The following is a 27,726-nucleotide window of genomic DNA, read 5'->3' as shown; positions in this document are numbered from 1 at the left end:
TTGAGCGCTGTTTACCGTCTCTCATTATACTGTTATCCTTTCAGCCAGAGCAACAGAGGGAGCTCACAGACAGAAAATCAGAGTTATGAGTTACAGTATTTATGACATGCGGAAACAAAAGTATGGTATCAACAAAGACACAGAAAAGAGACAGAACAAATATAACAGCAAATAAGCACATGATTATAATCATATAGTGTGGTATATATATATATATCATATAGTATGATTTATCTAAGTTCTTCATGCTGTCTCTGGCATTTTTATAAGCATAACATGTTACTTATGACAGCGATGGGTGCTTCCCCCTTTAGGTGGCTCTTATGGGGGGGGGGTTTATTTTATTTGAGGGGCGAGTTAGGGTATTTAAGACATTTTTAAACTACAGTCAACCAACCTAAACCGGTGTTTTACAATGTTGTTGATTCATATTTATCTTGTGAAGAAGATACTTAAAAAAAACAACAACTTTGATTTCAAACTCTGAATTGAATTTATTTTAACTAAAAAAAAGACGTAAACTGTCAGTAATAAAATAAGAATAGATAATGACAAGCAATGGCACAAACAAATAAAATAACAAGATACAACTAAAATTAACTGTGCTTTAAGTTTTTCCAAGTTTTACAGTAATATCCAGGCACAGAAATACTACAAAAACAGAGTAATCTATTTAACTTTAAAATAATACTGGTTAGTCTTTAATGTATAAATAAACAATGACTGACAGCAGCAGGTTTATTTAGGTTGCTGTCTCTTTAAGACCTCATGCATGGATCAAACTGTTACACAAGTTTTGTTTCGCGACTGTTTACATTATATGAGCAAATGATACATTCCGTCAGCTAGAGGGAGAATGAAACATGCACGCTGAACACTGACAGGCGGTGCGGTGCGGCATATTAGGGCTATCAACAAAAAATTGGAATTTAAAATTTGTCAAATTTAAAATAAAAATCTGCATTCGAATTTTAGGTGTGCGTTAAGGAGGCAGCCTTATCAGTGGCGCACGAGATGCGATGATGCAAGTGTCATTGCATTATAATGTTTTTGTTAGCCTATCCAGTTGAAGCCACTAGATGCGGCGCTGATGCATTGTTAATTACAAATATTGCGGGAAAAGAGAACATCAATGCGGAGGTCATCTTGTTTACGTCAAAACTGAAACAAAGCCGTTCACACAGAACGCATATTCCGTGCATTTTCTAGAGGGACATCTATTACCGTTGCACTCGCGTCTCGACAAAAGAGTGTTTAGAAAGACATGTAAAGCTAATGCAAGTTCAACTTTGAAAAAACATCGAGACTTTATGTCGGGGTTTTTTCCCCATTCCACTGCAACTCGTGTTTTTATATGAAAAATGTACTCTCTGTGATTGGCTTTCGGCCCTTTGTATTAAACTATGAATACATACATGATGCTGTTTTGTTTATAGTCGTTTAAGCAACTTAATTATAACTGGTTTATAAACATTAAACATGATGCACTTTTTTTTCCCACAGTCATATCTTATGCTTTGAAAAAAACGTGCATTAGTAATATTTTGCTCGATGCGCCCTCTTGTGGCCTCAGGAGAGAAGCCAAAAGCTTTTCTTCACCCTAACTGAAATTATGCATTTTAAATTCGAATATAATTAGAACTGATAATATTCGAATTTAGTTTTTCAGCCATTTTGACAGCCCTACGGCATATATTTTTGGCAGCCGAAATTTTGATGCATCCCTAACGCTTGCTTTTGGCCCGACAGTGGAAACACGGCTAGTGACATCAACCTGCATGTATGGGTCACCGTTCATACTAAACACCCTCACACAAACTCAGTGTATCCATCCAGTGGCCCAAAACAAACAAAGTCTAGTGATTCTTGAGGCCGGAATTTTCCCCACAGTTCAGTGTGAGGGCTATTTTTGACTCCATGGTCCTGTTCTTTTCAGGGTGTGTGTCAAACTGTTAAACCCAGATTACAGCAGACCATATGTTCACAATTGGCCATTGAAAAAACTTTTCTGGAGCAACAAATACCATCACAGCCTGACAGACTAAGAAATCAGTTCACACCATCACAACCTGACCTCAGTGTCCTTTCACTCCCTCTTAAAACAGTACAGATGCTTAGAAGAACACCAACTTAAAGGATTACAAAACAATCGTCATAGTCATAGTTTCTGCGTAAAAGGTCTTGTGCAGGGTTACCTAATGCAATGAGAGCAGATTACCTGGAAGTAGATTACCAAAACTCAGATCACATTCTACGCAAAGAAGAAGAAGAAAAAAAAGATCCTGCTAAAGGATTAAACTTAAACCTCAGCATCCTAAAGACACCAGACGTAAGCCCAATCAGAGAAGAAAACCAAAAAGCAAACGCCTGTAATGACAAACTTAATCTTTAGATTTTTACATCGCCTAAACAAAATGTGATCTGTGCTTTCATGAAGTCACTCCTTATTGGCCCAGGTCAAAATACCATACACACAGGTCTGTAAATATGGCATCGGGGTCCTTTCATCACCGCAAGTAATAGCACAACTCTAAACATGCTGCAGGATTTGATGCATCAAAGGACTGCACGATTAATCAAACATAAAACTAATTATGGCTTAGAGTGATCATCAAATTGCAAAAAGCAACAATTTAAATAAATGCACAGCCCATTTCAGAGTGAAGCATGGCACTGTGTTCTTAGAGTTGAGGAGCTAATTATTTGAACATGGTTTGCAGGGTCTCAGAACAGTCCGAATGTATGTATGTATGCATGTATGCATGTATGTTCTTGATTGCGAACAGGTGTGGCAGTAATCAGGCCTGGGTGTGGCTAGAGAAATTGAACTCAGGTGTGATAAACCACAGTTTTAACAGGGGGGCAAACACTTCTTCACACAGGGCCATGTAGTTTTGGATTTTGTTTTCCCTTAATAAAAACCTTCATTTAAAAACTGCATGTTGTGTTCACTTGTAGTATCTTTTACTATTATTTAAATTTGTTAGATGATCTGAAACATTAAAGTGTGACAAACATGCAAAAAAAATAAGAAATCAGGAAGGGGGCCAACACTTTTTCACACCACTGTGTGTGTGTGTGTGTGTATATATATATATAACACACACACACACACACACACATATCATTTAGCAATATCAAGAAAGAGACGCTGAACACAAAAATAAAATTCTAAATTGTATTTATTTCCTGATAGTTCTGTCTGCAGTTCTTATTGCTATTCCCTACAGATCAATCAGAAAACAGCATGTGCTCAAGTGAAACACAAATGTCTGCAGGACAAGGAGTCAAACCCAACCAGTCATGACACATTTTAGGCAACTCATTTGAATGTAAAATAAATCCACCATCGCTGGTGGCGCGAGGTGGCAGATGACTCATGCAGACCATGAGAGGCCTCCAAACCAACAAGCTAAAACTAAGGCAAGCATTATTATTGCTCATAACTAGAGGACTTAACTCATTCTGCACCATTTGAAATATAGACGTGATACTTTACACAGCTTGAGGGGAAAAAGTAGCAAAGAAAATGTTTTCACAAAAGGAACTAGCATCTCCTTGCTTTGATCTTTCATTTGAGAAAGCAGGGAGTATATTTAAAAATAAATTCTTCAATATGAGTGTTAAGGTCATCAGGGGCCATAAAAGTGGGTCAAGTCTGGTGAAGGAGTCAGTTCAGACTGGTTTTAGAGCTTGCTTGTAAAATGAGTCAATGTGAGAAAGACAGCTGAGAGGAGTGAGAAACACTCCAGGCCCAATTTATGCCTCTAAAAGTCCCGTGTACTAGAAACACAGTCTCTTCTCACACCACATTTAACATATGCATATGCACACAACGAATAGAGGAGCCCCTTTGCAGCTCAATATGGGGGAAAGAAAATATATAACAGCCTCTGGTAACTTGCCAAAAACTCTAAAACCTCAAACGGCTGCAAAGACGAGGCAGAACAAGCTTGAACCCAATGACACAGGCAAACATCAAAAGGAGGACTTGGAGGAAGACCAGAATCCAGAGAGCTCAGCCAAACACAGACAAAGAGAAGAGAGGGGGAAGGGAAGTTGTTCCGCACGAGAATTCCAAACATTCCTCAGACTGGGTTGGATTTCTAGAGCAGAGCAGCTCAAGATAAAAAGATTCTCAAAAAAACAAGCTGATGTATACAGGATCCTTCCCACAATACTTTAAGCTCATACCATTCCCCCCCCCCTCTGAGTCTTAATAATCGAGGGCAGAACCTAGCTTTACACAATTTTACATCCGTTTTGCCCTTAGAATTGAACTGGCCATTTTTGCTACTGTACCTTTAAGAATTGTACAACATGTAAATCAACACTGTTGTTGAATAATCAGTATGTAATACTTGGTATGTAAAGTATATAGGGATAAAATAAGGTGGAAGCAGTGTTTGTATGGCTCCGATACTGCCATTTTCTGCCGAATTGGGTATCGGTCGAGACTGATCCAAATCCGATATTGTGCGTATACTATTCTGTGTTATTGTTAAGCCCCACGAAAGGCACAAAAACATTATAAAGCACCATAAAGTTTCCATGCACTATATTCCAAGAGTTCTGAAGCCGTTCTATAGTTGAATGTGAGGTACAAATTAATATTTAAGTCGTTCAATTTAAGTTCACGTAAACTCTTCTCTCCGCTGCGGCTGTCTGTCATCCTCCATTCAGTATTCAAACGGCGTGTCGCGTTCGGTTACGACAGTGAAGACGATGAAACTCTCTCCAAGATGATTTTAAGCGCCACCTGCTGGCAGAGAGTGAATCTGCGTCTCATTCAGTTTTGCTGTTTCTGTTTCATGCAGATATTTTTTTATGCATGGTTTCACAAAACTGAAGTCAAACCATTCTGTTTTTGCTTCAAATTTCGAAATTATACAATGTAATTTAGATTAAAAACTGCTCATGTTGCATGTATGCTGCATCTTTGTTTGAATCATGATTAAAATGCAGTGGTTGCCTCTAATTTTACATGGAAAGAGCACAGAAAAAGCCCTATTTTGTTTATATGAAGATATTTATCTTATTTGTGTTACTTATTTGATTTGGGGCTTGTTTTTAAATTTCAATTTAGTTTTGTTATTTACATTATATTTCAATTTTGTCATTTAGCAGACACTTATCCAAAACGACTTCCAAATGAGAACAACAGAAGCAATCCAAACCAACAAAAGAGTAATTATATGCTATAAGTGCTATATTAGTATATTATTATAGTGTTATATTTCAATTTCACAAAGAAACGTGCAGCATTTTGTCCAAGCAATAATAAAAGGACACATTTAATTTATAATTTGTCTTAAATCTCATTTTTTAAAAAAAAAAAAAAAAAATCAATAAATACAATTCGTGAATCGAATTGAATCGTTACATCCCTAGCCGATACTCAGAATTTTTGGTATCGCATCAGATAAAAATGGTACCCGTGCATCTCTAAGTGGTAGGTTTTCTTATTGTTGGTACCTTAGAAGCTCAAGCCAAACTTTATCAAAATTGAGTCTCCTGCATTCTTCACATAATGAATACTATTTGTATGACAGACAGAATTCCTGCTCATCTAGAGAGCTCCAAATTAGTTACTTATGATGTTCCATTATAGTTAGGATGCTGCCTAAAGGCTGATTTATCCTTCTGCGTCGGACCTACGCAGTAGCCTTTACGCCGTAGGCTATGCGTCAGTTTTCATTTATACTTCTGTGTCGTTGTCCGTCAACATGCAGTACACATGCAAACCGCTAGTCTGCAGCACGGGCATGTTGCTGATGTAACCCGCAGTACCACGGTAAAAGCCGTAGAAGAAGTAGCTTGTCAGAGAAGCATTATAGCCGTGACAGCAGCAAATAAATATCAAATCATTAAATCATTATTTAAAACTACAAAAAGGAGACAACAACGGAACAGGAGAAGATGGCATACTTTCAATCTCCACAAGGACTTGTACCACGGCAGATCAACATTGTTTGTCACGGACAACTACTGATGTATAATGCTATGCAGTATAATAAATTATAAGACACTTCTTTGCTTTGTTTTATATAAGAAGGTGTAACATTAAAATATATTAAAGTGCACATAAACACACAAAACTCAAGTACATACGGAGGTAGGGGTTCTAGCAGACCAATCACAGCGCTTGCGGCCTGTGTAGAATTGACGCGCTGTTAGATTTTTGGAGATGTGCACATCAGGCTACGGCGTATGGGTGTGCATCTATGCGTAAGCTACGGCGTAGGTTCGACGCAGAAGTATAAATTGGGCTTGAATCATGATTAAAATGCAGTGGTTGCCTCTAATTTTACATGGAAAGAGCACAGAAAAAGCCCTATTTTGTTTATATGAAGATATTTATCTTATTTGTGTTACTTATTTGATTTGGGGCTTGTTTTTAAATTTCAATTTAGTTTTGTTATTTACATTATATTTCAATTTTGTCATTTAGCAGACACTTATCCAAAACGACTTCCAAATGAGAACAACAGAAGCAATCCAAACCAACAAAAGAGTAATTATATGCTATAAGTGCTATATTAGTATATTATTATAGTGTTATATTTCAATTTCACAAAGAAACGTGCAGCATTTTGTCCAAGCAATAATAAAAGGACACATTTAATTTATAATTTGTCTTAAATCTCATTTTGTAAAAAAAAAAAAAAAAAATCAATAAATACAATTCGTGAATCGAATTGAATCGTTACATCCCTAGCCGATACTCAGAATTTTTGGTATCGCATCAGATAAAAATGGTACCCGTGCATCTCTAAGTGGTAGGTTTTCTTATTGTTGGTACCTTAGAAGCTCAAGCCAAACTTTATCAAAATTGAGTCTCCTGCATTCTTCACATAATGAATACTATTTGTATGACAGACAGAATTCCTGCTCATCTAGAGAGCTCCAAATTAGTTACTTATGATGTTCCATTATAGTTAGGATGCTGCCTAAAGGCTGATTTATCCTTCTGCGTCGGACCTACGCAGTAGCCTTTACGCCGTAGGCTATGCGTCAGTTTTCATTTATACTTCTGTGTCGTTGTCCGTCAACATGCAGTACACATGCAAACCGCTAGTCTGCAGCACGGGCATGTTGCTGATGTAACCCGCAGTACCACGGTAAAAGCCGTAGAAGAAGTAGCTTGTCAGAGAAGCATTATAGCCGTGACAGCAGCAAATAAATATCAAATCATTAAATCATTATTTAAAACTACAAAAAGGAGACAACAACGGAACAGGAGAAGATGGCATACTTTCAATCTCCACAAGGACTTGTACCACGGCAGATCAACATTGTTTGTCACGGACAACTACTGATGTATAATGCTATGCAGTATAATAAATTATAAGACACTTCTTTGCTTTGTTTTATATAAGAAGGTGTAACATTAAAATATATTAAAGTGCACATAAACACACAAAACTCAAGTACATACGGAGGTAGGGGTTCTAGCAGACCAATCACAGCGCTTGCGGCCTGTGTAGAATTGACGCGCTGTTAGATTTTTGGAGATGTGCACATCAGGCTACGGCGTATGGGTGTGCATCTATGCGTAAGCTACGGCGTAGGTTCGACGCAGAAGTATAAATTGGGCTTTAGAAGGTTGTTGCCTCTGTATGCAGTAGACATTAATGCAGCTCACCAGGGTATGGTAAAACGCTCAGTGTAATATTAGGGCCTTTCACACCGCTTTAGTTCCAGAACTAAATGTACAGTACTAAAGTACTGGGACGATTTTGCGCTAACCATTTCCCAGTACCATTTAAAGGGTTGCATTCGCACCGACAGTGTGTACTAGGAAGTGACGTAAGCCGGACGACGAGGTCGTCATTTGTGCGCGGCGTTCAACAACAGAAACAAAGAAGAACAACATTAACAACAGGAGGATGGAGGACGCTGTGATCGGAGCTGTGTTCTTGTTGTGTCTCGCGGGTTTCACAATAATGGACATGGAAAGTCGACGTATACGTAAAGCGATTGAAAGAACGGAAAGGAGGACTAAGAATCTCCAACGACAACTGGCAGTGCTACATTTGCTACAAGTGCCTGCACTTCAGCATCCGTCCATCTATCGCTGTTCTCCATACTTGCGAAATAAGTTGACAATGTTTACAGTATGTTTACACGGCGTTTTAAATCATGGCGGGTGAGGGTGTTTTCATACGCGTTTGGCCAATCAATGTCTACTTGCGTCACGATTAGTTCCAGTTGTGCTGGTTAGACCCTGCTCTGGAGTAGGAACTAATTTGGTTCTCGAAAAAGGCAGTCCGGTACTAAAATCACACCCAGTTCCGGCGATGCGAAAACGCCAAAAAGTGGGTAGTTACACAATTAGTTTTGGTATTATGAAAAGATTCCTGCGGTGCGAAAGGCCCTATTGAACTATCAAAACAGTGAGAACATGTCCTATTTAATAGATTATTTGCCTTTGGTACAGCAAGTTTTATTCCATACACAAGGCATGTTCTGAATGTGGAAGGGTTCAAATTAGAGCTTCCAGTCACAGGTGAATCATTACTTCTCCAAGTCTGAGAAACCTTGTTCAAACATTCCCTAATTACACTTTCTCCAGTCCTGACTAGTGTTCTAAACAATGATTTTTCAGCCACAGAGCCTTGGCTTATGTTTAGTGCTTAAACAGCCTGTCTGAATTATAGCTTGAAGCTAGATCATATTTAGCCCTTCCAAACTGACCCCACTTGCATGGACATTAGCCCATCCACCCATAGTGGATGCAGGCCATTTTAAAGACTGATTTTACTGGATTGCCTTCACTTGCACTTAATTCACTGAAAAGGTTCCCCTATGCTATAGCATCCTGCCACATCTGACGTCAATGACAGTTGGTCACAATACAAGCAAGAATAGATTGTCTTTTAAATAAACAGAGTACTGTGCCATCTTTTGTATTCAATGAAAAAAGTCATACATATTTAGAACATGAGTTTAAAAAAAAAATTCAACTATTTCTTAAATAAACCTTGTACAAATACATATATTCTAGGGAATGCAAAAGGAAAACAGATACACTGGCATAAGGGAAAAAAAAAGTTCATGAATATAAAACTAGAGACAGTGAAATGGCTGAGGTTTGCTTCCCACAAACCTCCATAAACCACCACTGAAGTGCTGACTGCAGAAAAGGGTCATTTCACAGAGGCATCACACACACACTCCCGTTCTCCATCTATCAATGCACAAAACTGCTTAAACAGGTCAGCAAAAGTGAGCACACAGCAGTTTGTCAGTAGTCTGCAGCAAAGAGAGAGAGGGAAAAAAATTGAAAGAAGAGGAATGGATAGAAGCAAAGGTTTGCTTACTTCTCACCATTACACTGTCAACCACTTTACAAAAAAGACTTTAAAAGATTTTATAGATAATTAGCAATCATGTTTGCATAAATATGAACTTTCTTAATATGTAAATTTGGTTGTATTCAATGTGCACCACGGAAATGTGTTACATGTGCCTCTTTGGATCAGAATTCAATGTCATTTCAACACCTTAATCGGAATATCCACAGTTCCCTTATATCTATGCGTGCCTAAAAACTATTTATGAGCACTATGAGAAACAGACAGACCAGTTAAGCTATTAAAGATAGCTGCATTTCTGGAGTGAAAAGGAGACCGATTCCATACAAGTTTACAACACAAGGAACATAAATCATTCACAGATGGGTAATACCATCATAAGAGTTTCATGACCTACATTCTGAAATTCACTGTGCCTTTGTGAATGAAAATTAATGAGCTGGATAAAGTACTGTGCAGGTTTACTAAAAACAAACTTAAGTGGCAAGAGTGAGCATGCTTCTACAAGAAAACATGTTTTCATTTAGCTGAAAACTGAAAAAAAAATTAAATACTAAAGTTTTTTTATAATGCATTATAGGGATAAAATGTGCGTACACCTGCTCAGAACCTGACATAGCCCTAAGCACTCCATGTTCAAAAACATTTTTATAAATCTGACAATTGGCGTGGATTTCAGCATACTCTACAGTAGGGCTGTCAAAATTGCTGAAAAACTACATTCGAATTTTGTACTTAAATATGTTAAAAATACGAATTATATTCTAATTTAAAATGCATAATTTCAGTTAGGGTGAAGAAAAGCTTTTGGCTTGTCTTCTGAGGCCACAAGAGGGCGCATCGACCAACGCACATTTATTCAAAGCATTTAAGATGACATGACTATCTGTGAAAAAATTGCATAATGTTTAAAACGTTTATAAACCAATTATAATTAAGTTGCTTTTAAACAACTATAAACAAAGTTTACACACAGATTACAGGGGAAGGTCGTGGCCTAATGGTTAGAGAGTCAGACTCGTAACCCAAAGGTTGCGAGTTTGAGTCTTAAGTCCGGCAAGAATTGTAGGTGGGGGGAGTTGAATGTACAGCGCTCTCTCCCACCTTCAATACCACGACTGAGGTGCCCTTGAGCAAGGCACCAAACCCCCAACTGCTCCCCGGGCGCCACAGCAAAAATGGCTGCCCACTGCTCCGGGTGTGTGTTAACTGCTGTGTGTGTGCGCACTTAGGATGGGTTAAACGCAGAGCACTAATTCCTAGTATGGGTAACTATAATTGGCCACATGTCACGTTTTTAATTTAAAAACCATGAGTTGCAGTGGGATGGGGGATATAACCCCGCCATAAAGTCTCTGTTTTTTCAAAGTTGAACTTGCATTAGCTTTACATGGCTTTCTAAACATGCGGCTCTTGTGTGAGAGACGCGAGTGCAACAGTAATAGATGTCCCTTAGTTTCGGTTTTGACGTAAACAAGATCTTTTCCGCATTGATGTTCTCTTTTCCCGCAATATTTGTAATGAACAACGCAGCCGCGCCACTTCTAGTGGCTTCAACTGGAGAGGGATGGGCGATATCTTATCGTTTGCGATATACCGGTAAAAATGATCCACACGATAAGAATTCGTCTTCCCGCGATAATAACGATAAAGTCTAGTTGTTGACATATTTCTGTGTACGACTGTGTGGAGTGACATGAAGGAAGGCGGAAGTGAAATTGAGCAGCTCCTTCTACAATCTGGAGCAGGTTTGGATAGGGCTGTACAGTGCGACAAAAATCGGTCTGAGCCTTGAGTAAATGTACTACAGTAGCACATGTACTACAGTAGCACATGTGCGACAGTTTTACATGTGTATGAGTTGTTTACAAACCTGTTGTCCAACAAAGATATTTAAATTTATTGACATGCTTTTTCTCCATATTAACGTTATAACATAGTCAAGTGTCTGAAATAACATTTTTGTGATCAGACGTGGTTTCGTATCACAGAATAAGGCAGAAATCATACTATTTTATAGCATTATACAGTGATACAGTGTCGATTAGCATTGCATTATAAATATACTTTATCATTATAAAAAATACCCAAGATTGCTTGAAGAACAGGGATACCATATATTTTGTGCAATCGCATGTTTATTGTCTTCAGGTTTCCGGAGTTAAAACTTCTTTATCTGCGTTTTATTCAGCTACAGCGATGAAACCCGCAAGACACAACAAAAACACCGCTCCGATCACAGCGTCCTCCATCCTCCTGTTGTTAATGTTGTTCTTCTTTGTTTTCGTTGTTGAATGCCACACACAAATGACGTCGCTGTCGACTGGCTTACATCACTTCTTAGTACACACTGTCGGTGCGAATGCAACCCTTTAAATAGTACTGGGAAATAGTTCGCACAAAATCGTCCCAGTACTTTAGTACCGTACATTTAGTTCTGGAACTAAAGCGGTGCGGAAGGGCCTAATGGCATTTTCTTCTCCGTATAAAGCACAGCTCTGCATTGTTTACAGCGGTAACCAAGGAAACGCTATATTGTGGTCGGTTCATAAGCAGTGTTGCCAAGTCCGCGGTTTTCCCATGGAATTGGGCTACTTAACACTGTTGCCGCGGGTTGTTGTTCATGTCCGCGGGTTGAAGCGACCCCAATAACGTGATATTTAGTCCCTGGAATGTGAATTTTACTTGAAGATCCCCGCCGAAAAACTTGTATTTTACCCCTGGAATGCGATTTTTACAGGGGAACCCCCCTCGAAACACGATTGGACTAGTTTTATTGCGAAAACCTGCCAACCCTGTTCATAGGCGCCACCTGCTGTCAGAGAGTGCGTCTCATTCAGACTTGCTGTTTTTGTTTCGTGCAGATGTTTTATGTAGCAAATAAATAAATAACACCTAAAGTCAGACTATTCTGTTTTTGTTTTAAATCCTGAAATTAATCTAAATCAAATCAAAAACAACTGCCCGTGCAGATCATGATTAAAATGAAGTGGTTGCCTATAATTTCAAACGGCTAGACATTTTTGTTTAAAGCCAGTTTGTTTGTTATAAAGCAAATAGCCAATAAATAAATTTGCTTAAAAATCAGTATCAGTAGCAGAATCCAATTTGCTAGTTTAAAAAAAGAGAAAGAAAATCTGAATTCTGAATCAGCTATGATCGGCGCATCACTAATTAAAGCACTAAGTAAAAGGCCTCAAATTTGAAGTACAATCTGGTTGTCTTTTTCTATAAATTTTTCAATATCTAGATCTTGTCTTTCAGAAAGGCTGATCTTGGGCCTAAAAAAGGTTGGTGACCACTGCTCTAAAGAAACAGGATTCCCTAAATTATGGTCATTGATATTGTTATCGCAATAAATATCAGAAATCATCGTGATATATTTTTAAGCCCATATTGCCCATCCCTACAACTGGATAGGCTAACAAAAACATTATAATGCAATGACACTGATAAGGCTGCCTCCTTAACGCACACCTAAAATTTGAATGCAACGTTTTTGCATTCGAATATGGATCTTTATATTAAATTCGACGAATATTCGAACTTCGAATAATTTTTTGACAGCCCTAATGCATTAATCAAATTTAATAAGCAACACTCAAATTAAAAGTTGTACATAACCGTTTAAACTGTACAAAAATGCAGTTTTTACAATTACAGTTTCCCGCAGACTTACACTATGTGTGGTGGCACTTTCCCTGGGGGAAATATACATGTATATAATGTAAATATAAAACAGCAGGCTTATTGAAAGTGCAAATTCATTCTCTGCCAGCAGGAGGCGCTTTAAGAGTGGCAGAAAGAGCGGTTTCCCCGGTAATGGCTGTAATCAAAGCAGCGTTGCACTCATGAACGCTACTTTATAAGGCATTATAGGAAAGATTAAATGAAAATGACATCAAAACTTTTCTGAAGACAATCGGTTCCCTTCAAAAATGATATATTCATATAAAAACACCCCTGCCGTGTTTTGAATTTGAAACGTGCAGAGCTCATGTTTATTCAACAAAGTCAAAGCCTTGTGGAAATTCTATTTGTGGCAGTCAGTGTTAATATTGCGGCGGGCCGCCATAGATAAATCAATGTTAGCATAGATCATTGAATCGGATTAGACCGTTAGCATCTCGCTCAAAAATAACCAAAGAGTTTCGATATTTTTCCTATTTAAAACTTGACTCTTCTGTAGTTACATCGTGTACTAATACCGACGGAAAATGAAAATTTTCTAGGCCGATATGGCTAGGAACTATATACTCTCATTCCAGTGTAATAATCAAGGAACTTTGCTGCAGATGGGTGCAGCAGGCGCAATGATATTACACAGCGCCTGAAAATAGTCCCAGCTAGGTAACTTCCAATAAGCCTATTTTCAGGCGCTGCGTAATATCACTGCGCCTGCTGCACCCATAGTTCCTAGCCATATCGGCCTAGAAAATCGCAGCTTTTCATTTTCCGTCGATCTTAGTACACGATGTAACTACAGAAAAGTCAAGTTTTAAATAGGAAAAATATAGAAACTCTTTGGTCATTTTTGAGTGAGATGCTAACGGTCTAAACAGATTCAATGATCTATGCTAAGCTCAGCTAAAAGTGCTACCGCCAGACCCGGATATCGGCTGAATGGATTTGAAAACGGTAAAACTCAATTGTTTAACTCTAAGCGAGTTGGAAAATTAGCCTATTTTCAAAAATAGTGGAGTGTCACTAAGTCATGTCACTCGGTGGCCATCTTTGAAATGCCTTTCGGGCATGCAAGTGCAGCTCCTATCTCTTTGAATGGGGAAACATCAAATTCTCCAAAACTGTTCACTAAGCTTACGATTAAATTTCATATTTGAAATCACCAATGAAATCTGACAACAACTGTGTCATATATGTGGTTTCTTTTGCTCAAATAGCGGTATAAAAAGCTTATTTTTCAGGCTAGATCAGCCAGTGTGCAGTCCTAAGCGTACGTCTCAGAGCATTGACTGTTTCTATAGCAAACTGGACTTCTAACGGCAGCTGCAGTGATGTGCTGACTTTACCAATTAGTTATTTTGCTCAGAAGGCGGGGCTTCATTCGATAGAGCAGGCATATTGAGTGTTGCATTTTTTCCCCATTCAAAACTGACACGTCTTGGGAATTCTTCTATAGTCTTTGGATACATCCATCAGTGAATGGAATGAAAGCTCATTCATACCTCAGCCAAACAAGATGCCATCTGGATGGTTGTCAATGCGATGAAACAGACTTCAAACACAGAAAGAGATAAATATGAGAAAAAATAAATACCTTATGGGAATAGTGGGGGTCCATTATACGGGCAAGTCCAAAGTCCCCGATTTTCAGTACCAAGTCCTCAGTGTTGACGAAGAGGTTGGCGGGCTTCAGGTCACGGTGAAGCACGTTTGCCGAGTGGATGTATTTCAGTCCTCGCAGCAGTTGGTACATGAACAGCCGTGCATGATCCTCGGACAACAAGCCTTGTTCCAGTACTTTACAGAGGTCTGTTTCCATGTACTCCTGTACGATGTACACGGAGTTGACCTCCGTCAGAGAGCTCACATCCTCCGTGAGCCTCCGGCCACTGGGCCCCAGCGTTTCAAACACCTTCACAATGTTGTCGTGATCGAGCCTGCGGATGATCTTGATTTCGCGCAAGGCGTGTTTAACGCTCTGAGGGTCGGTTAAGACAATCTTTTTCACAGCGACCCTTTTGTCACAATCGGTGTCGACAGCGGAAAAGACCAGTCCATTGCCCCCATAGCCCAGAGGCTTTAGGTCCATGTAGCGAGGGCCCAGGTCGAAGCCGTGAATGTTCATAAGGCTTTCAAATTTCTCTGCCATTTTGCTGCCTACAAGAGCAGCTCTGAGCAGATATTATAGAGGGGAGGATTTCTGATTTCTGATATGCAGCCGATCTTGAGTTGCAACTACTACAGCTAATTTGAGAAAGACAACTTAAACAAAAAACACAAGACAAAACACTCAAGCCTACAAAGACTTGAGCGTTTTCCCCGAACGACCGTTACAGCGTATTCTGAGAGATGCTTGGAACCGATTCAGATATGTTGCCGAGATATGTTGTCATCATCCACAGCACTTTTTAGCAGCTTTTTACGTAGTTTGTGGGAGAGTTTTCTTTTTATTTCAATGTTTATTAGGGCTTAACGGAATGAATTTGGAAGCCAATCAAATATCTCTGAATGTAACTGAAATAATTAAAGTCACTACCTATAAAACCATCGTCACAGTGCAGAAGTTTTCAGTGTATGACTGGCCCTGAACAGCAGCATTACTAATGGTCCAAGTTAATGGTGATAAATCCTGTTTAAAGCACCTGATGTGGGGAAACCGAAAGGGTTGATGATCTCAGTGAGACTATTCCTTCTCAATGATCAGGTGGCTCCAGCTCACCGCAGTCGCAATCAAAACTATCCTCCATTTTACACTGGGATACCCTGCAAAACACAGTAGAAAAACAACTGATTAGCAATGTACCGTACATCATTAGACCAAAACACGAATCTGATTACAATGTCATTCGCTTTGAGCACTTTATTAATATGCTTCCTCATTGCTATGGAGAAGACGTTGAAAGCTGAATGAATTTGAGCAGCGTTCAGCTCAAATGAGACTGTACAGAGGATACAGAAGAGAACGTAACAATCTAGCCTGAACCTAATCATTTAAAAAGGCAAGACCACAAGTGCTCAAAAGAATATAGAGCACCGCTTATTCATATCTTAACTTTCTGAATGAAATCGCTCGGGTAAAATGCTTACACAGTTGTGACAGCCCTCTTGGGCAATGTTTCCTGTGTGTGTTCATGTACCCCATTCTATGACGTCTCTACACTATCTGATGTCATGGGTTTCTGTTTCCCCTCCTCAGACTGTAAAAGACACCACAATGATCATAACACACATGTGATGGATTAACACGGCTCCCAGCCTGTGTCTGAAGACACAAAGGTTGGGGGTGATTCAGCCACGTTGCAGTAGTGTGTGAGAGAAATGATGGCCGACCGGCAGCCAACCATTTTGTTAAATGAAGGAGGGAGCCAACAAACACTGAATCAGTTCTGTACTGACATTATTCCAACAACCTATAAGTCATATTTAAACAATGATATAGTGAGTTAACTAATAAACAAACCCATTAGATGTTTTTTTTTTATGGATCTACCACTTAAACACAAGAACGACCATGTTTACTGCTACATTTACCACTCAAAAAGTAAATATATTAGGATTTTCCAGAAATAACTACAGAAATTAATAATTCAATATTAAAGTGAATAGTGGGAGAAATTGAAAAACTAATTACAATAACGAGCCAAACTAATAAACTATTGTGTTGTACATAAGTTACACTGATTATTTTCATTGCGGTCCTGTAAAATGTATAGTTAATCGGTTAGTGTTTTTATGGTTTTATTGGTCATTTTCGGTCCTCCATTTTGCTGTAAAGCTAAAACTGAACCGGCTCGGAGTCTAAACACTGCTTCCATTCAAAAACTGTAAAGCAGAATCAATAACCCAGCAAAAACAGTAGGAAACCCAAATATAAAAACACTCAAATCAAACCAACAATAAATAACGGCACGATTCATGTCACCTTAAAATCATGTTTTAAAAAATATTAATAACCCAGGTAATGGTGAAATTTAACTTTTAATATACCATACTAATGTCTTACATACGAGTAAAGAGTGTCCTCTAATGATTTATGTGTTAAATCTTGATGTTTTAAGGCGCTTCAACGCGTTACCTGAACAAAGAAGGATATTGTGCCACGGCTGATCACCGCGCCGCCCTCAGCTGATCAAATAAACCCTTTAACCTACTCAAATAGCCACATTTACGCCCCAGACGCGCTCATATATAAAGTAAAGACATAAAACGTGTACTTACACTTCTCACGAGTGTCATGTATGTTTTATTCCTAACCGTTCTTGGTCAGGTTTGTATGCGCTACCAGCACACCCTCCTCACAAACTGCCGAGTGAAGCTCTTGAGTTGAAGCGCTGTGTGAACAAGCGCGGCTACGCATGCGCATTTTGCGCTTCTAAGCGCTGTTCTTTGAAGCTTTACTGCGCATGGGCAACGCTCGGGTACTCCTCCCGCTTCTTTTATTGCTATGGGAACCGCGCCGCATTCAAACTCATATTAAATTGAAATTCACTGCAGTGACCACAAAATCCATGAAGGGCCAGAGTACTTGAAATCACATCAAAGCACATGAAATTGTGAAATCAATAAGTAATTAGGTAAATCAAATTTTTAATTTAACAACAGCACCTACAAACACAGCAATATGTTTAAAAAAATATTGCAATATTTCTTATCACAAAACTAGTGTATAACTAAATATTTTAAACACATTTTAAGTATTTTAAAGCATTTTACATTTTATAATAATAGCCTAAGCTTGATTTATATTGCGTAACCCCTGAACAATATATTACGCTGTTTAATAAACAATAATCTGTAGACTACAGTTATCACAAATGTCATCTTGTGTGTGATATTCCAGTTAAATTAGGAGTTAATGCAGAACCTGCTGCAGGGTCTCATAGCCAGTGTTGGGGAAAGTTACTTTTAAAAGTAATGCATTACAATATCGCGTTACTCCATAAAAAGTAACTAATTACGGTACTTCGTTACGTTTTATGGAAAGTAATGCGTTACGTAACTTTTGCGTTACTTTTTAAATCCGGACAGGGCTTGCTTGTTTGTTTTTAAAATAAAAAAGTTCAATATTCTACAAATATATAAAAGCCTTTTCACACCAAGAGTGAAATGAATAAGCCTCAGGCTGAAGGAAAAGTGCATTCACGTCCGTACAGTAGAATGCAGAAGAAGACATTTCAACACACTTCAGCAATAAAAAAAAAAGAGTTGTGCTTATTAGTACGGATGAACTGGATCATCGAAGGTCAGAAGCAAAGACATTGGTTAACAGAATGGGATTAAATACATAAAGCATATTTGTGTTGTTTAACATTTAATTATTGCAGGTTTGCATCATATTCTGAGTTGCATTATTTTTATTCATTTTGAGGAATACTGAATCTGTGTGTTTTTTTGTGAGAGAGTGAGATGAATTAATGCATATTCATATTTATTTTAGATCTACAGTAACATCTGATTTCTCTCAGCATGGGGACAGGAGAGCTGTCAATCAATAAATTGGAAAAAAAAGTAACTTGCGTTACTCATTTGAAAAAGTAACTCAGATATTCTCTTGTAAATTAAAAAGTAATGCGTTACTTTACTAGTTACTTGAAAAAAAGTAATCTGATTACGTAACTCGCGTTACTTGTAATGCGTTACTCCCAACACTGTGCATAGCCTATATCTTGCTTGTTAGCTAAACCTATTTGCTTTAGTAGTTGTTTCAGGGAAGTTTAACTCCAGATGCTGACACTTCTAAAGCAGGATCGTTCTGTTCTGTCCAGGTCTGCTTAGTTTTTTAACGTCCTGCAAGTGTCAATGAATGCTTGGATCTCTCAGCAGGGACTGAGACTGCTTCAGATCTCAATGTTCCCATCGTTCAAGATCTATCGCCATTAAAGCTGATAATAGCCTAGTTCAGGGTCTGTGGTGATGTAGTTAGATTTGGGATATATCTTGAACTTTCATGTTTTGCTTACGTTCTTTGTTAATTAATTTATTTCTCTTGTTAATCCAATGTACTCTATATATGTGCAGTTTATCCATTTTCACTTATCTTTCCACAATTTCATCGCCTAAAATAGGCTACCCTTGACCATTTTAAGAGTGGCTTAACAACAACATCCTATAATGTTCTTATCTGGTGTACAGACAGCATGTTCTGATGCAGCTCTACTCACTGCATTTGGGTCGATTAGTCGCTCCCTCCCTGTTCCGTTTCCTTTATTTCCAGAAATCACGTTATGGTTATTATCCGAGTGTCTTCATGGCTATGAGCAAAGGTCTGACCGCAGGACGCATGATGATGCTGCAGCATCACCGCAGACGAGCTGTCTAAAAACCATGGTGTTCACAAGCCTCCAGACTGATACGGCAACAAACACGGGTTAAACACACTAATAAATGTAGCTGAACTAAGCTGCAGGATAATCAGGACTGTATGTCCTGTGCTAGTGCTGAATGAATGGATAGATGGACCCCCATGTGCTCTATGCCGCACTATGACTGCGCTTTAGAGTCAGTGTTGCCAACTAATTTTAATGGGAAGTTGCTAAAGGAAGGTCGATTTGTTGCTAAAAGTTGCTAAATGACATTGTGCGATGATGGCATCACGGTGCAAAATTGTGTCACTGCATCAAATCTCAGCAAAAAATATAATTTATATATGTTCATTTCGAGTTGTTCGTAAAATCATATAAATGCATAATATAATAATATTACAATATAAATAACTGTATTTTTAAATACAACATTAAATTATTGAACACTTACACATTTTTGAACAATTACAATTTAAGGTTTTTTTATTAGCTAGTACAATTTTTTTATTAGCACATTCGGAACAATTAGTTTTAAGCAGTGTATTAGTAGTTTGTTAGTATGCTACACTCTAAGAAAAGCCTGTCAAAAATAGTCTACTATGCTAATATGAAGAAATTTTCCATATTGATTTTTCACAGGGTTTTTTTACCTACATTTTAAATTCCGCACTGTATTTAGTGTTTTTGGGTTACAGGGTTACAACAGATAATGGATAAAGTCCTGGAAAATTACTACCTTTTCCATTTTTCTTGATCTACTAACTGATCAACAATCACAGGTACAAGCTACTAACAAGGTGTATCATAATAGGCGTGTTCGACTTGAAGCGGTGCTGTGCAGATTGATCGGTGTTTGACATCAAAGCACCGCGAGAGCGATTAGAAATCATGCAGGTCCGTCTGCTCTCTATTAGCTCTCACGGTACTTTGATGTCATACACTGATCGGTCTGCGCAGCGCCGCTTCAAGTCGAACACACCTAATAATTATTAACTTAATTCATGTGATGTGTGCACTGCTAGGCATCTTTGGTTTCCTCTTTTTGTCTAATTTAGATGGAAAATGTGTGCCTTTTTATCGTTTGAGTCACTTATCAAAAGTTGCTAAAAGTTGGCAAATACATTTTAAAAAATAGCTACATTTGTCGCTAGGTGCTTTTGGAAGAAAAAGTTGCTAGGGTAATCTGAAAAGTTGCTAAATCTAGCAACAAAATTGCTAAATTGGCAACACTGTTTAGAGTAGCACCATATTTCTCACTGCCATGTGTGAGCCCTATTCATCATATCACACGTTTTATACACATTTGATAGATTACTGTCTTTGTACTGTCATTACTGTATTATGTATTAATTATGAATGAAGTATTACTTTATTTATTTATTTTGTTTAACTGGAGACAAAATAAACGTTAAGTGAAATCAAACGTAAAAAACTTAAACCTATTCAACTAGTTGCCAATATTTTTGTTTAGTTAGGCCTATAAAAAAACGATAAAAAAAAAATGTAAGTAAAAACATAAAATGTCCAAAATGTCAAATTCAAAAATATGAACAAAAACTACAATAGTGTATCAATGCTAATAAAATAACACTGAGCACTCCAGTCACTGACGAGCAGCATGGAAATTCTGCAAGACATCAATTTTAAATGCCATATGGTATAAAATGTATTAATTTAAAAATAAATAAATAATAACATCTGCCATCTCGTTTTGGTCCTATGGAAATCTAACTGTTGGTGTGTCTGTGCCACCAGTGTTGCCAACTTAGCAATTTTGTTGCTAAATTTAGCAACTTTTCAGACTACCCTAGCAACTTTTTCTTCCAAAAGCACCTAGCAACAAATGTAGTTATTTTTAAATTTTATTTGGCTACTTTTAGCAACTTTTGATAAGTGACACATTTTCCATCTAAATTTCACAAAAAGAGGAAACCAAAGATGCCTAGAAGTACATACATCACATGAATTAAGTTATTGCTGTTTGCAGTTGTTCAATTTGATAACAATAATAATTTAATAATTGTTCATTTATGATACACCTTGTTAGTAGTTTGTACATGTGATTGCATTTTTTAGAGTGTGGTGTTTACATGAGTTGCTTTTAGAATATTCCTTTCATGTTCCCGTTTTACATGTTATAGTACATAGTTCGATTAATGGCACACGTCATTACGTCCCACGTGACGCCATCCGACGTCCCTTCCGGAATTTCCCGTATAAACATATAGTTCATCTTCGTGATGATGCCATGTACAGTTTTGGGTGTTTCATTTTTAATTTTATGAAAGCTGCAAGTGCAGTTAATTATTTGTACGTGCATACAGACGATGGCGGTGTTGAAGCTCTTTATTTGCCGTCAAACGGTTGACCACTGCCATGTGTGTATCCTGTCGCAAAATGCGGCGAAAAGTCCTACATGACGGTAACAATGTGATTAAGGTGTTTACATATCTATACTGCACTTCAGTAATGCGACTAAAATAGGAATACTCCACACGTCTTAATTCGATTTCTGTTTACTTCGAATATTACTAGCCGGATTAAGGTAATCAAAAATCTCCGTTTACATGGTAGATTCTTAATCAGAGTATTGTCTTAATCTTATTAATATCGGATTATTGTTGTCCATATAAACGTACTCACTGTTTCATGATATCATAATGTTGAGGTTTATATCTTAATATCTTCATGCCTTATAGTCACATTTGCAGATTAGAGCTTGGCCATAATATACTTTAATACAAGCAATCAACAGAGGTGTAAAGAGTACCTAAAAACCATACTTGAGTAAAAGTACAGATACTTTACAGTGAAAATTACTCCACTACACGTTACAAGTCACCAATTCCAAAACCACTAGAGTAGAAGTCTTAGAGTATCTGATTTTAACAGTACTTAAGTATTTTACTTATACTAAATATAGGCTCAAAGATGCACTAGTCAAAGAGATTTGACAGTGAAAAACTGTAACGTTGTGGAGAAGCTGCGGAAAACATGCAGAGGCAAGGATCTATGTGCAGGTATTTAATGGAAAAACTAGAACAAACAATAAGCCAAAAAACAAAAACCAAAGGGAACAAAGAACAGAATGACTGGCAAACAGACAACCATTAGGCCTACATTCAACAACTCACAAGGAACTAAAAAAAAAACAAGGCTATATATACACACAGGGGGCTAACAAGCTTAAAGCACTGTTCACACCAAGAACGATAACTATAAAGATAACGATATATTATCGTCCACACCAGCAGACGATATCATCTGATTATTCTAAGCGTACACTCGTCTGCCGCTTTAAATTCTCAAACTCGTGATAGCAGGATTGATTCTGATTGGCTGTCAATGTTTTTATCATTCATCAAAAAATCGTTCTGAAAATGATTCCAACTATATAGTTTCTCTGTGCCTTTATCGTTATAGTTGTGGCGTGGACTCTTCTATTCTTTAATATTGAGAACGATTTTTTAGAACTATATCTTTATCGTTATCTTTATAGTTATCGTGCTTGGTGTGAACAGGCCTTAACAAGACAAGACACACCTGAGGAGACTAACCAAGGGAAACCAATGAACAAACGGACTACAAACTGACTACAAACACCACGGGAGACAGGAAGTGACATAAAAGTCCAGGGCAAGGCACAGAGAACATGAAACAAAAACAAGAAAGAGTTGATTTGTGAGGAGAGCAATCACGTTTATTTTCTAAAACCAAATAAAACTGAACACCTCAAAATTGCAAAAAAAATAAAATAAAATGTACTTCAAAAAGGTCTCTTCAGTATAATGGATGAATAAAATAATGTTAAGTAAAATTAAAAAGCAGAAGCCTTCTAGCAGTGGATGTGCTGGTTTGGGCCTCATTGCCGGCTGCAGTCATGTCCTCATCTCATATATAAAACACCTCTGATTCACAAATACTTGCTAAGGAACTCGCATTCACATAAAGTAGCCTTGTTGACAAGTTTGGGTGAGTTAGGGCAAAACGCAGTACTTTCAGTGACCTGTAATAGGCAGTATCACGTCTTTTGTAGCAGAAATAAACTGCTGCAGAAAAAACTAGGTCCATGCAAAATGTAATGTGTAACTGCAATACTCATTTCAAATGTAGTGGAGTAAAGAGTACAGATACTCATTCAAAAATGTAGAGAAGTAGAGAGTAAAAGTTGCTAATATCTTTGATACTCAGTACAACTACAAAGTATTCAAAAAGATACTCAAGTACAGTAACTAAATACATTTACTCCAATACTTTACACCTCTGGCAATCAAACAGTTGAGATATGTTGTATAATAGCTGATAATATAGTTATATTTTATGAGGGAATAAAAGGTCAGGCAGTTGATATTTGTAATTTAGTATACATGAATGTATTGCATGTATGCAGGTTAGGTTAAATGTAACATATATCCAACTTTATATATAAGAGCTATGCGATAATAGAGTTTACATTTTGTGATGATTTAGACAAATCATGCAGCCAAGATGATCTATCCACAATATGAACACAAGACCAAAATAAAGGAGGTGTGCAGAGTTTAGATTCAACCCTAATAAAACACATCTGATGCAACTAATCAAATCCTCCAGGCTTACTTGAAAACTACATGGTGTGTGTGTGTTGGAGCAGGGTTGGAAAAAAACTCTGCAGGGCTCCGGCCCTCCAGGAACTGAGTTTAACACCACTGTTTTTTAGGTTAAATGTAACATATATCCAACTTTATATATAAGAGCTATGGGATAATAGAGTTTACATTTTGTGATGATTTAGACAAATCATGCAGCCAAGATGATCTATCCACAATATGAACACAAGACCAAAATAAAGGAGGTGTGCAGAGTTTAGATTCAACCCTAATTAAACACATCTGATGCAACTAATCAAATCCTCCAGGCTTACTTGAAAACTACATGGTGTGTGTGTGTTGGAGCAGGGTTGGAAAAAAACTCTGCAGGGCTCCGGCCCTCCAGGAACTGAGTTTAACACCACTGTTTGAAACATTTACACACCATTTAACATGCTTTTTTTTAATGCAAAACAACTTCCAGTACAGGAGTTCCCTTGGGGGAAATCAAGGACACAATGGCCTCTATAGTTCCTGGGTCACAAGCCCATATCATTAACCAGTAGGCTACCACTACAACCATCACAGTTAATTACATAACATTCTGATGATTGACATCTCCATCCTTCAGAGAGATTTACCTTAGTTGTCGCAGACATCACAGAGAAACTACTGATCAAAACAATAAAGCCGTTGAGGAATGTTCCATGATCTATAGTTTACATAATCCAGTGAGAGTTATTATGGTCTAGTGAGCCTCCTACACCCTCTCATGACTCTCCTTGCTGGATACCTGTGTACTACACTCTGTTTACTGCATGTTAAAACACCTCTGATTCACAAATACTTGCTAAGGAACTCGCATTCACATAAAGTAGCCTTGTTGACAAGTTTGGGTGAGTTAGGGCAAAACGCAGTACTTTCAGTGACCTGTAATAGGCAGTATCACGTCTTTTGTAGCAGAAATAAACTGCTGCAGAAAAAACTAGGTCCATGCAAAATGTAATGTGTAACTGCAATACTCATTTCAAATGTAGTGGAGTAAAGAGTACAGATACTCATTCAAAAATGTAGAGAAGTAGAGAGTAAAAGTTGCTAATATCTTTGATACTCAGTACAACTACAAAGTATTCAAAAAGATACTCAAGTACAGTAACTAAATACATTTACTCCAATACTTTACACCTCTGGCAATCAAACAGTTGAGATATGTTGTATAATAGCTGATAATATAGTTATATTTTATGAGGGAATAAAAGGTCAGGCAGTTGATATTTGTAATTTAGTATACATGAATGTATTGCATGTATGCAGGTTAGGTTAAATGTAACATATATCCAACTTTATATATAAGAGCTATGCGATAATAGAGTTTACATTTTGTGATGATTTAGACAAATCATGCAGCCAAGATGATCTATCCACAATATGAACACAAGACCAAAATAAAGGAGGTGTGCAGAGTTTAGATTCAACCCTAATAAAACACATCTGATGCAACTAATCAAATCCTCCAGGCTTACTTGAAAACTACATGGTGTGTGTGTGTTGGAGCAGGGTTGGAAAAAAACTCTGCAGGGCTCCGGCCCTCCAGGAACTGAGTTTAACACCACTGTTTTAAACATTTACACACCATTTAACATGCTTTTTTTTAATGCAAAACAACTTCCAGTACAGGAGTTCCCTTGGGGGAAATCAAGGACACAATGGCCTCTATAGTTCCTGGGTCACAAGCCCATATCATTAACCAGTAGGCTACCACTACAACCATCACAGTTAATTACATAACATTCTGATGATTGACATCTCCATCCTTCAGAGAGATTTACCTTAGTTGTCGCAGACATCACAGAGAAACTACTGATCAAAACAATAAAGCCGTTGAGGAATGTTCCATGATCTATAGTTTACATAATCCAGTGAGAGTTATTATGGTCTAGTGAGCCTCCTACACCCTCTCATGACTCTCCTTGCTGGATACCTGTGTACTACACTCTGTTTACTGCATGTGAGCACATGCTGTCTGGAGTTTTATTGAGGAATCAGTGCTCTTCATACCAAATAGTTGATTTTTGTGCCCTATTATTACATTACAATGTACACAGGGCCACAGCCATTCACTTAATTATGTTTGGATGAAGCTGTGCTGTAAATTGTAACTGTGCTGGTTTAGGGGTCACTGATGCACTCCTGGTTATGACAGTTTTGAAGTTTCGCTATGCACAAGTGAGCCATGCCAGGACCTTCCTGTCACCCCTAAATTCTGAAGCTGTCCATGTGCACCCTCTTTCTGGGATCCTTCCCAACCTTTCATCATAAATCATCCCAAACATTCAGTGTCTATGTCCTCAAAGAGAGAAGGACACCAGGAGAAAGGTCTCTGAAACTTTGTCAGCGATCTTATAAGAGTCACCTTATTAGTAAGTGTTACAAATTAAGTAGTAAGGTTCAAACAAGTGAAACAGGTAACTTACCATGGCTGAATTCATCCAACAACAGCTGGGAATGCATTTTTTAAAGTCAGTAATCCATGCAAAAGTGTCAAAGAAGTGAGAGAAAGTATCCAAAAAGACAGTATCCAGTATGGAGAGGTTAAAAGCAGGTCGACAGAGACAGCCAGAGGGTGTCCAGAGCGGTAGTGGTGTGGAAGAACACTCATCTGTTTCTGGACTCGGCCTCCATAGTGGGCTGTTATAGGTTGAGAGAGAAGGGGTGGAGTTTCTTCTGTGTATGGTTCTGTTAGTCAGCGCCAACTCTAGTCCTATTACAGGTCACTCTACAAGCTCTCTCTCTCTCTCTCATGCTCAACTGTCTCTCCTGCTCCTTCAATCTCTCCTTATTTCTCACACTTTTTTACCCATTTTTCTTTCTGTCATTCAAACTACTTGGGTGTTCGGTGCACATACACAAACTAAGATCATTATAATTTCCTCTTTTATAGACAGCAGCAGATTGACTGCTGTTTGAGTTAGAGGTGAATCAAATAAAAGGGAAAATTACATTTCTGCTTTAGTACAACATGACCATATGCAAAACATTACTTCAGCTGAATATGCTGTTCTGAAGTAGCAAGGTTCAGACTAACTATTAATTTAACAGACACACCTTTTCATATCGCATGACTTATGATTAGTTCTCATAATAAATTAGTCTGACACAGTGCACGTGATCTTATTGTGATCAGTTCATTATTCCAATTGGCTTTGGTTACCAAGTCCCCTTATTTTTTTTAACCACTTCATTCCAAATACATAAGAAGATCAATTTCCATGATTTAATAAGTTCATAAGGTTTCCCATTCCAATACTGTACATTACGCTCGAATAACGAATTTAGTTTATGTTGACTTTAAGTATACACATGCGCGTCTATACACTATACAGTGTAGAGACCTGAAGGATTATATTAATTCTCTTGATAAAATATATAACTATATACACATATTATTAGGCTGTTAAAATGTAAGTGTTTTTCATTATTTAGTATTTTTTACTAAATATTTAGTAATTTCGAGCAACATTTAAATCTGTTAATTCCAAAGACTGGTACCTGACATACAAAGTGAAATCGGCCAAAGGAAATCCATTGGTCAAAAAGAGTTCAAAGAAACTTTATGGTAGTAACTTTAATAATTTGTTGGACTACCATATCCAGTGGTAGTCCATGTGATAATCATTCAGTACCATATAAACATCAATGTACAATTGTCCCACCACAATATGTTTTTGTGAGGTTCTAGCTCTGAGAATGGTGCTGTTATTTCGTTGAGCATGTCCACAGAGGGGACTCTGAACGTATGCCACACTTTGGATATTTACAGGAGAGAAATACTTGAGAAATACTTGGGTGTGATAC

General features: G+C 37.8%; 1 protein-coding gene across 2 annotated transcripts in view; it reads right to left on the bottom strand.

Moving 5' to 3' along the window:
• Positions 1–26,517, bottom strand: part of LOC107550634 (mitogen-activated protein kinase 6-like) — a 32,411-nt gene extending 5,894 nt beyond the window's left edge. Inside the window, exons 1-2 of one of the 2 annotated variants that reach the window (XM_016231964.1) lie at positions 26,346–26,517; positions 14,596–15,764 (exon numbers count right to left, since the gene is read on the bottom strand). In XM_016231964.1, the coding sequence (XP_016087450.1) occupies positions 14,596–15,150 (555 nt within the window). In that variant the 5' untranslated portion in view covers positions 15,151–15,764; positions 26,346–26,517. Of the gene's footprint in view, positions 1–14,595; positions 15,765–17,219; positions 17,349–26,345 lie in introns of those variants that run through there. The other variant, XM_016231963.1, reaches the window with a different exon arrangement.
• Between the last annotated feature and the right edge of the window lie 1,209 nt (positions 26,518–27,726).

The sequence above is a fragment of the Sinocyclocheilus grahami genome, unplaced genomic scaffold, assembly GCF_001515645.1.
Source record: "Sinocyclocheilus grahami isolate Dianchi unplaced genomic scaffold, SAMN03320097.WGS_v1.1 scaffold403.1, whole genome shotgun sequence".
Lineage (NCBI taxonomy): Eukaryota > Metazoa > Chordata > Actinopteri > Cypriniformes > Cyprinidae > Sinocyclocheilus > Sinocyclocheilus grahami.
The sequence above is the reverse complement of the archived record's forward strand: the minus strand, read 5'-3'. Positions and strand labels throughout refer to the sequence as shown.